General features: G+C 54.2%; 1 protein-coding gene across 2 annotated transcripts in view; it reads right to left on the reverse strand.

Annotated features, from left to right (window-relative positions):
• Positions 1 to 9,688, reverse strand: part of SLC29A4 (solute carrier family 29 member 4) — a 17,972-nt gene extending 8,284 nt beyond the window's left edge. The window contains exons 1-6 of one of the 2 annotated variants that reach the window (XM_017734091.1): positions 9,464 to 9,688; positions 7,708 to 7,834; positions 4,360 to 4,432; positions 2,903 to 3,046; positions 2,314 to 2,479; positions 1,355 to 1,511 (exon numbers count right to left, since the gene is read on the reverse strand). In XM_017734091.1, the coding sequence (XP_017589580.1) occupies positions 1,355 to 1,452 (98 nt within the window). In that variant the 5' untranslated portion in view covers positions 1,453 to 1,511; positions 2,314 to 2,479; positions 2,903 to 3,046; ... (1 more) ...; positions 7,708 to 7,834; positions 9,464 to 9,688. Of the gene's footprint in view, positions 1 to 1,354; positions 1,512 to 2,313; positions 2,480 to 2,902; positions 3,047 to 4,359; positions 4,433 to 5,477; positions 5,495 to 7,707; positions 7,835 to 9,463 lie in introns of those variants that run through there. The other variant, XM_017734092.1, reaches the window with a different exon arrangement.
• Between the last annotated feature and the right edge of the window lie 452 nt (positions 9,689 to 10,140).

The following is a 10,140-nucleotide window of genomic DNA, read 5'->3' on the forward strand; positions in this document are numbered from 1 at the left end:
CGATGCACGCCCGTACCCCTGTCCATAGGCACCGCCTGTAGGTACCGCCTATAGGTACTGGCGAGAGGTGCCTTAGAGGGATATCGGAGGTCCGGAGCTAATTGCAAAGAGAGATTAATCAGGAAGAAAGCCCCGGTAATTTCATTCAGGGCATGAGCTTTTCAGGGACAGGGTCGTTCCTGCCCTGAGAAGGGTTTTGTCGTAAGAGGAGCTGATGGGATCAGGATGGATGGATAGATGGATTGCAAATCTGGCTGTCAGAACACAGCAATGCCCCAGCGTTTTGAGGAAACAACCAAGATCTCTGATCCCCTGCATAACCAGGGAGTGGAAGCAGAGGAGTAAGGGAAGCAGCAGCATGGGGCAATGTGGATACCTGTGTCCCCCCAAGGAGGGTGATCCAGGCAGGGACCCCGTCGGTGTCCCCACCCGTCCTGGGCTGGGAGAGCTGGCCCAGGCTGCAAGCTCCACCACGGGGGTCTATTGCTGTGGGGTTTTCTACAAGAGCAGCAAGGCACAGAGGGGGGGACTCAGCCCCCTCCCAGCAAACTGGGTGAGAGCTCTGGGGGATCAGCCCTTGCTGGGCTCTGCCCCCCGGAGCGTGTGAGGATGGAGGCAGCGGGAAGGAGGAGACGAACCATCCCTGCTCCCAGGCCGTGGCTGCACCGCGGCGGGCTGTGAATTACAATCTCCTCGCAGTCAATAATTGCTGCGTTGTGTAAATCAGCGCGCGGGGCCGGGGGATGCGCTGCTGCTGCTGCTGCCGCTGCCAGAGGAAATTAGAGACACAGCCGCCTGTGCCGCCTCAGCCGCCCTTCTGCCGGGAGCGGGGCTGAGAAAAGGGTCTCCTGCAAATTCAGCGCAGGGAAGAAAACAGGCCAGGTGGAAATTTCCATCTTTTCCTCCTTGACTGAAATAGCCGGAGTTTGGCTCAAAGCACACCCGACTGCTGTGCCAAGCACGGCCTGGGGCCGGGGCTCAGCCTTCCCTACTCCCCTCTGGGCTGAGCACCTGCACAGCTCGGCCCTCTGGTGCAAAGGGGGATTTTTTTGGGCTGTTTGCTTTGGCAGGCTTGTTCAGCTCTAATTTCATAGTGTCTTCGTAAAATCTCAAAGCACCTCACTCCCCTTGGGGTACAACCCCTTGCTCTACACCAGACCCCATCGCTCTCTTCCAGGAACCTTGAAAATGTAAAAAAAAGGGGGGGGGGGGGGTGAGTGTGGTGGGGGTTCCTTGGCCGTGTCTGACACTGGTTGGCACCCAGACAGTGAGAGTGCTCCATGAAAAGAGCAGGATGAGCTGAAGCATATGTGCACCCGCCTTTTCCCAGCACTCGCCAGGCAGCATTACTCACCACAGGGATTCCCCCCAGGAGCCGGTTCTCCCCATTCCAAAGCCCCAGGAATAGAACCAGGGGTGGTCCTTTAAAGACAACCAAGCCGAGGGGAGCATCTCAGCTCCCAAAAGGATGTGGCGCTCTCTGAGCCGCGGGAGATGCCGCAAGCGAACACCTGGTGACAAAGATCAAGCCTGAGTTTTAGCATCTTCTCCAAAATCACACGATCAAGAGATCCCCATTCCAGGGGACAAGGGGGGTTCCCTTTCAACTACTCCTGCTGTGGATGTGACAGACCCATGCTGGGATACCCAAGGAAACTGCTACAGCTTGGAGAGCTACAGGAAACACAGGGAGATGAACTCATCAGGGTGAACTTCTCTGGGTGCTTTGTCTCTGCTTTCTCGATTCACAAGGGCAGTGTTAGACACAAACAGCCCTGTCCCCCCCGCCCAAGGTGCCCCCTGAGCATCGGCAGGCTGAGCTGCTTCTGCCTGACAAGGGTATGGGGGTCCCATGGGCTGGGCTCTCCTGGTGTTTTGCTGGGCTCTTAAATTTTTTAAGCTGGCCCTGAATAATTCAGCTTCCACATAGTTGGCTCAAGGTTGGTGAGCTCAGATGCTCCTTGGGTTTCTGCTTGACCCACTTTAACAGCCAGGAAAGTCAGCCAGGCGTGGTGCTCCTGGTCCCAGGCATCCTGGTCCCTGTGGCATGAGGGACATCCCTTACACACAGCCCCAGCCTGGAGTCTTGCCCCTGCACCTCACATCCAACAGCCTCATCCCTCACCCACACTGCAGATTTCTAGAGGCATTTTTTCCTTCTCCTGCCTCTCCCTGCTGTCCCATGGCTCCCAGCACGAGTGGGTGCATCCCAACAGAGTTTGCAGGATTATAAGGAGGGATTTGCTTGGCTCCATGAACCAGCCAACACCCTGTGGCCACCTTGCCACAGCTCCTTGCTATGCAGGGCCTCACCTCAATTCCCGGGAGCCTGGATGAACATTGACTAATCCTGCCGGCAGAATAAGAAGCTGCTGATTCATTTGGCTTCGAGATGCTGGATTAGGACGATCTCCAGAAACGTCCTGTATTGTTGTTTTTTCCTTGCCCTTCCAGCCGAGTCAGGTTTTATTAATCATTGCTGTTGCAGAGGGGAGAGGAAGGAGAGACCTTTCAGTTGTCTGCAGACCAAAAACCTCGAGCCAAGGCTTTAAACTCTTGGGGACCATGGGAAGGGGCTGTCCCTGCTGTCCCCATCCCTGTGGACACAGCCACAAGTGATCCCTTGGCTAAGGAGCTCCTTAACCAAGCCCTGCTCACCCTGCCAGGCTGCCCTGGTTCTTCTGTGCCCAATGGGTGTCCCCTCTGCACCAGCTGGGGTGGGTGACACTGAGGGGGGGCAGAAAAAGGGATGAGACATCTGCACCCCCCTTCCCACACCCCCTCACTCAGTGCTCCCAGGAGCGCTGTGCATCCATCTTTTCCGCTTCACAGAAGAGGAAGCCTTTCTCAAGGCTGCAATCCCCTCTTGGAAAAGCTCCTTTAAACAGCATTGCATCCTTACCCGGGGTCTGCTCCCAACGCCGGCCCAGCGTGTCGTGCCAGCACCAGGAGCATCCTTGGCAGCAGTGGCTTTGCACAGAGACGGCGGGGATTAATCAGGGATGTTGCCTGTTGGCCGGAGTCACACTTGGGGGATTACTGGGGCCTGCAAGGAGCGGGGAGTAGCCAGAGAATTTGTTCAATGCAAGTGGAGGGGTTTGTCACAATCCGATTGCAGGCGAACAGAAATCCCCAGTGCTGGCAGGAGCTCAGCACTGGAGGCCGCAGGGATTAACTGGTTTTTCCCCAAGCTTTGCAGCAAGGCCGGGGTGGGAGGAGATGCTCTAAGCCCAAAGCTCTGGGTTTAAAACCTCCAGGGAGATGCAGGGGCTGAGCTGAGCATGAGCTTTGGGGCACCCAAGCCTTGTCCCAAGGCCAAGAACCAAATTCTTTCACGTGGATGCCCCAGTTCTCCTGCAAGGCATTACTCTGCATCCCTCCCTGCCCTCAAACCAGCCTGGGAGAGCTGGAGAAACCCTGGGAGGATACCCATGGCCTTTGCATTCCCCTCGCTCCTCTTTGTTGGAACAGATTTGCATCCATCACTAATTAATCCAAGATGAGCTCCTAATTCAGCTCCTTGATTGCAACTTTGCATAATTGCTGCACGCACAGGCAGAGTGGCAGGACGGGATAAAAAAAGGAGACAATCAGTGGTGGGCGTAGAGGAAACAACGCCGGGAAGGGCCGGTTCAGCTCGCTCCCACTCACCGGGCTATTTACAGACACAGATTTAGAGAGATTTTTCTCTGGAAGGAGAAAATGGTGACAGTTACCCTTGGAGGGGGTGTTTTCCCCCGTGCTGTGCTCGCAAAGGGCCTCGCCAGCAGCCACAAAACCCTCAGGCAGTGGGAAAGCCAGGAATTACAGGCCAACCTTTTTTGCTATTCCTGTCATCGCTGCTGCCCTCCTCCCCAGGCTCTCCTTTTCCCAGTTCCCCAGCACTGTCTGTAGGTTTCAGAGCAAACATTCCACCAAGGTGAGCAGGCAAATACATCCCCCTGAGCCAGGTTCCAGGCTTCTGCCCCAGTCACCGGGTACATCACACCCCATGTCTGTGAAGGCTGTTAAACCCCCCAAAACAAGGCCCAGAGGCCGCCCCAGGGAACGCATGAAGGAGGTTGGGCAGTGTGGTGAGGGTGAGCTGACCTCAGCCCTTGGAGGCATAAAAAGTAGGAAAACCCCTTCTTTTCCTGCCAGAGATGCCCAAGCCATTCCCACACGGCTCCAGCAGGCACCCGGGTACCCAGGGGTGATGCACCCCGAGCACGCACCACCCCATAGGATCGTGCACGTCGATTGTGTGCTCACAAATAAACGCTGATACTGGCTCAGGGGTTATTCTGCCACCTTCCTCTTCCTTCTCCGCTCACCTCCCACCCACAGCCATCCCCCTCCCCAGTGAACACCTCCACGCACCCCAAAAGCTGAGCGACAGGGCAGCAAACAGCGGTGGACAGGTCAGCCTCACGCTCCCTATTCACGGCCCGCCCTGCAAAAGAAAAGCTACTTTCAGCTCCAGCCTTTTCTCTGGAAAAATGCAGCTCCCAGCACAGGGGCCCCTTGGCTGGCCCCATGGTGGGGGTTGGAAGGGGGTTTGGGCAGCCAGGCTGGCCCCATCACCCCTCTTAATCAGCCAGGGCATGCATGCAGCCTAATGCTGTCGCGAAGATTTGGGCACTATTGACACACAGGGCACATTAAACGCCTTACGGGGGATTTGCATAAGCTCGGGGAGGGAGGAAGAGTGCGGAGAAAAGTGTCGACAATGGGAAAGTAAATGCATTAAAGTGCTTAGGGGGAAAAAAATCTGATAAAGGAATAAACCAGTTAAGGGAATATATTACTCATAGCCCTGTTATTCAAATCCTGCCTTATAGGAAATCCTCTTAAAGCGATCACCTGATTGTGTGTTAAATTCCTAATTGAATAATAAAAGAATTATGTATTTCTTCCATAATGGCACAAATAATGGGAGACCACGAGGATGCTCGGTGAGGGGGGAGGTGGTGGCAGAGGAGATGAGGGGAGAGGGGTCTTGGGGCAGCAGCAGCATTGATGGGAGATGTGGGAGCTGGGAGGGATGGCTGGGGAAGGGGAAAGTTGCAGGGTTGAGTGACTTTGGATGGTGGAAAGCTTTGCTGGGATGAGTGTAGGAATGATGGTGCCTAGCAGGAGAAAGAGTTGATGGAAATCCAGGCCTCCTCCAGCCCCACTGGTGCAAGAACTGAGAGAAGACACCAACCCTGGCCCCTTGCCCTGGAGCTGCTGGGAGCACAGCAACTGCAGCCCGAGATCCAGGCAAAGGGAACTCCGAGGGGGTTACAGCAGCTCCTGAAGCTGCTGAGGAGCAGAGGGAGGGCTCTGGATGCTGCAGGAGAGGCTCAGCCCCTGCTGCCCCCTCCTTTCCCCAGCCAGGGCTGAGGGCGATGCCTGCACGGCCTCTCCTGATGCTGCTGCCCTTCCCCCACCTCCACGCTATAAATAAGATGCAAAAAGAGGAGAGAAAAAAAGAAAATAAGAAAAGAGCACATCACCTGGCACTCAGGAGGTGAGGGAGAACAGCAGGACTGACATGCACCAACCCCTCAGACTGTGCAAGGAGGGTGGGGATGGAAAGGGGGGGAGAAACAAAAGAGCTAAAAATAGCCCAGGGAGCTGCTTTCTTCCCGGAGATCATTCTCTTTTTTTTCTACCCAGCTGTTTCATTTCATAAACAGGATTATTTATTTATTTCTCCCTCTCTTCACTCCACTTTTTACTTATGTTTTCTATTTAGTCAACACCACTTTACCCATCCTCACATCTCCTTTAAATGCAAGGTAAAAACCAAAACAAAACACCCAAAACCAAGGAAAAAAACCCCTGAAACCAACAGCCTTGATGCCTCCTGCAATGTCTTGCTTTGCTACAGCTCTTTATATGTAATTGAATATCCCAGAGTTGCACCTGCTAATGCAAACTCCGATACCAATAAGTGGCAGTGGTGAGGGCAGAGGCAGCAGCTGAGAAAACAAAGCACCAGTGCCCAGCAAGCCCCAGCCAAGCTCCAGGCTGCCAGAGGCTTTTTATTAGGCAGAATTGGGTTGCTGGAGCCAGGCTGAGGTCCCAGACCAGGGCGAGTGTGGGAGCAGGAAGAAAGCAGGGTTTGCAGGGAGGTGGGTCTGGAGTTATCCTCATGGAATTTACGCCAAGCTTGTGCAGGGCAGGGGGGAGCAAAGCCCCAGAGCAGCTCCAGCCACACCGAGGAGCTCACAGGTTTGCTCCGCTCACATCTCCAGCAGTGCCCGCACCTCCTCCTCGATCCTGCATCCTCCAGCAGCAGCCAGGGAAATCAGGGATGACAGGAGCAGTTAATTTGAGCCTGCAGAGGCCATCTTCCCGTGGATGTGTTGTTTTGTTTCCAAATAGACTTTTAATAATGAATTTGGGATGGTAAAGAGAAAAAGCTTCATCCTGACCTCTTGAAATGCAAATTGCCTTTTCACCCTGGGAGAGATGAAAGGCTATTTCCTATCTGAAAAGTCAAAAAGGGCTGAGATAATGTCCCTGGCTCTGTCTCCTCACTTTCATTTCCAAAATTGTTTTTGGGTGAGGAGAGATGCTCTGCATGATTTCACTGTGCTTGGTGCCCATAGAGAGCAGGGGGGTCCTCAGGGGACACCTGGAGCAAAGACCCCTGTGCCCTGATGGTGCAGAGGGAGGGGACACAGCCCGGGGTCTGTATTCCAGCCCTGCTTCAGCCAACAGCAGAGGCTGTGGGGCCAGGTGAAGCCCAGAGCTTTGCCCTCCCCTGCCAGAACTCAATTTTTGGGCCCAACTCCAAAAGCTGCAGCGTTATCTGCTCAGGAAAACACAGCAGAGCAGTGGCACAGCCACACAGCTAAAGCCAGACACACTCTGCTCTGGCCCCACCACAGTCCCCTCATCCCAGCATGGCTGGATCAAGCCCCAGGCAGGAGCTTGTGGCACACACAGCAGCCAAGCACCCTCTGCCTCCCCCAGCAGTTCTGGCTCAGGGGCTGGGTGAAGGCAAACACAGAGCAGTATTTTTTTCCCCCCCTTATGTTCTGCTCTGGGTCAAGGAGCAAGTGCAAGGCAGATGCCCTCAGCATGCACAGAAGGTGCTGCAGAGAGCTGCTGAAGAAGCAGATGAGGGATGTCATGGGAGCAAACAAGGGAAGGAGCATGGATGCACCAAGGGGAAAAGGCTGGGATGCTGCCAGCAAAAGAGCAGGGAGGTTATGGGAGGAGAAAGACTGGGATGCTTCTAGAGAACATGCAGGGATGCTCTAGAGGAGAAAAGGCTTGGATGCTCCCAGGGAAGGAGCAGGGAGACTCTCAGAAAGGAAAGAACATGGGTGTTCCAGGAAAAGAAGATTGGTATGGTCCCAGGGAAGGGAAGAAAGAACAGGGATGCTCTGGGGACAGAAGGCTGGGATGGTCCTGGGGAAGGGACAGGGACACTCCGTGGCCCCAGGGCCCTGCAGCTCCATCCAACAGCTGCACAACAGCAGAGCACAGCCCCCCTCTGATGGCCCCCAGCAGCCTTCCCTTCACCAGCCACAGGCCCATCCCTCTGCCTGCCCTCCACAGATAAAGTGAATTATCAGCCCTGATCTGGAGCTGCTGAGGAGCAGTGGCTGACACGCCTTGAAGTGCTTTGCCACCAGCCTGCCCCAAGCAGGGAGAAGGGCACAGCAGTGACAAGGGAGATGCTGGGAAGGTACACACCAGGCTGGCACCCAAAAGTGACTCTGTACCCACCGTGTGGACAAGGTGGCTCTGATCACATGGACAAAGCAGATCTGTGCCCTTGCATCACTTGGTGCTCCCCAGCTCCCGGACTACACTTGTGGAGAAGTGAGTCTCTCTCCCAGGGCCTTCCTTGCCCCTGCAAAACAGTATCCAAAATATCAAAACACTGCCAAAATCCTCTAGCTTACTTAACGGACTTACCCAGACACAGCAATCTTCAAATCCTTTATTATAGCCTGTAACTGCTAAAAACCCCAGCCCAAAACATAACCCAGTGCTGGAGGAGCCGGCATCAGCTGTCCTCAGCTCCAGCAAGCTGGGCACAATGCCCTCATTAGCTCACAGTGCACCATTAATTAGCCAAAAAAGTCTCTGCCAAGGGCCTGTCTGAGACTTGCGTGGGTTGGATGTGGCACGAGAGAGGTGAGTGCTCAGGCACCAGCTGAGAGTGGGTGCTGCAAAGAGAGACAAGCTGCTCCTAAGCCTGGGCAGGATCAGAGTGGTGCTGGAGCTCACCTCTGGCTGCTGGACCCCAGCACTGCCCCAGCGTCTCCTTTCTGCCCACTGGCTCTAAAAAAGAGTGATTCTGCATCAACCTTGCAACCCAGCCAGGCCCGGGGCAGTGTGAGCTGCTCTGCCCAGTTCCTCACTCCTTGCTTTGCTCCCAGCAGTCTGTTCAGCTCAGCCACAGCCTAAGTGGGGCTGTTCACACCAGGATTGTGCTTCTGCTCAGTTATTTCATCTTGGACTCAAGTCCTGCGTAGTGAAGGGTCTCAGGGCCTCACCACTGGGCAGATCATCACAGCTACACCCAAGAGCCTACTCAGTACCAAGAGAAAGCATACCAGGGAGGAACACAGGCACGAGTCCATGTTTGCCCTTACAATAAGATAAATAATTGGAAATGGGATTGCTCAGTCCCTTCCCTGGAAATTCATGCTCAGTGGGCCAAACTCAGTACCAACAGACAGATGTGAAACTGCTGATGTGAAAGCAACCATGGCTGCCTATTTCAGGGCTGGGTATGGCCCACTGCTCACAATTTTTCTTATGCTTACAGGAGAATATTCTGTTTTGCTCCCCTAGAGCAGAAGGAGAGGGGCTGTTGGACCTCCCAAAACATCAGTGGGTCTGGATGACTCTATCCACCTGGGACACAGGGAACAGAGGATTTGTTGGCATCACCACTGCAGATGGAAGTCACTGCCACTTCCTGAATCCACCAGCAGCTTCCCTCAGATCTTCGGTTTGCTCCAGGCAGGAGACAGGGAAACATCACCAGCAGCCGAGTGAACAGTTTAGAGACACTCATCTGAGCTAAGAGAGCCTGTTTTGCCTGGAGCAAAGGGAGGCACAAAGCAGCAGCGACAGGGCAGCATTGCCCTCCAGAGCTGGATCAGGGGAGGCGGCGCCTGCAGCTCCTCAGCCAAGGCCTCGCCATGAGAAAGCCACACAGGAGAACAGGGAGAGTCTCATCCTCATCTTGTCCTCACGTGCTCCAACACTGCTAGCAAGAGCAGAAAGGCTTTTGCTCCTCTTGTCCACCCCGATCAAAGCTCTTGCTGCTGCTTAGCAGGAGGAAGGATACAGAAGCAGGAGGTGCCTCCTCTCCCATCTGCAAGGGCTCACTCCACATCTTCCTCCAGGGCTTGAATGCAAGAAGCAACAAGCCTGGAGTGGCAGCACAGGGAGCACGCTGGCTATGAAAGTACTGCTTGAGATGCATCCCATGAAAAAAAGGAATAAAGGCAGTTAAGGAACTCACCTGAGCAGCAGGAGAAAAATACACAAATGCAAGGCCAGGGAAGAGCAGCTTCGAGGAGGAACAAGAGGGAAAATTACATTTGCAAGCAAAATGTGCCAAGAAAAACTCAGCTGGTCCTTTCCCAGTCCCTGCAAAGCTGCTCTGTGGAGAGCAGCTAGAAAGCACAGCCGAGACCGAGGGCTCTTAACTGCTGCTGTTTTGGTTTGGGCCACATAGCGTCACCCTGATCTTATCTGGCCCCATCTCCAAGTAGCAAACAAAAGGAAGAAGACACAGAATACTTATCACAACACAGATTTAATTTCTTAGGCAGTTATAAAATTACAAAGAGCGACGGGCTAGCAGTGAAAGCCAGACACTTGGTGAGGTGGAATGTTAGACAAATTTTTCCACTTATCAACACAGATACCAAACAGTCAGTGAGCACTGCAGGATGCAGGGTTTTCTCCAGGAAGCAAATGCAAGAGCAAATAGATCCAGGTAGACCTAGGGCTGAGTCAACACCCCACAGAAACCCAGAGCTACAGGTTTGGGGAGAACTCCCCGCTCCTGAGTTGGACACATGCAGGGTCCCTGCGGCCACATGGCCAAAGCCACAGCACTGACACCTGTAACAAGCACAACGGCAGCTGTTTGCAGGGCAGAATTACAACTTCTTGCCCGTTATTTTCAAAGCA

Source organism: Corvus brachyrhynchos, unplaced genomic scaffold (assembly GCF_000691975.1).
Source record: "Corvus brachyrhynchos isolate BGI_N302 unplaced genomic scaffold, ASM69197v1 scaffold5, whole genome shotgun sequence".
Lineage (NCBI taxonomy): Eukaryota > Metazoa > Chordata > Aves > Passeriformes > Corvidae > Corvus > Corvus brachyrhynchos.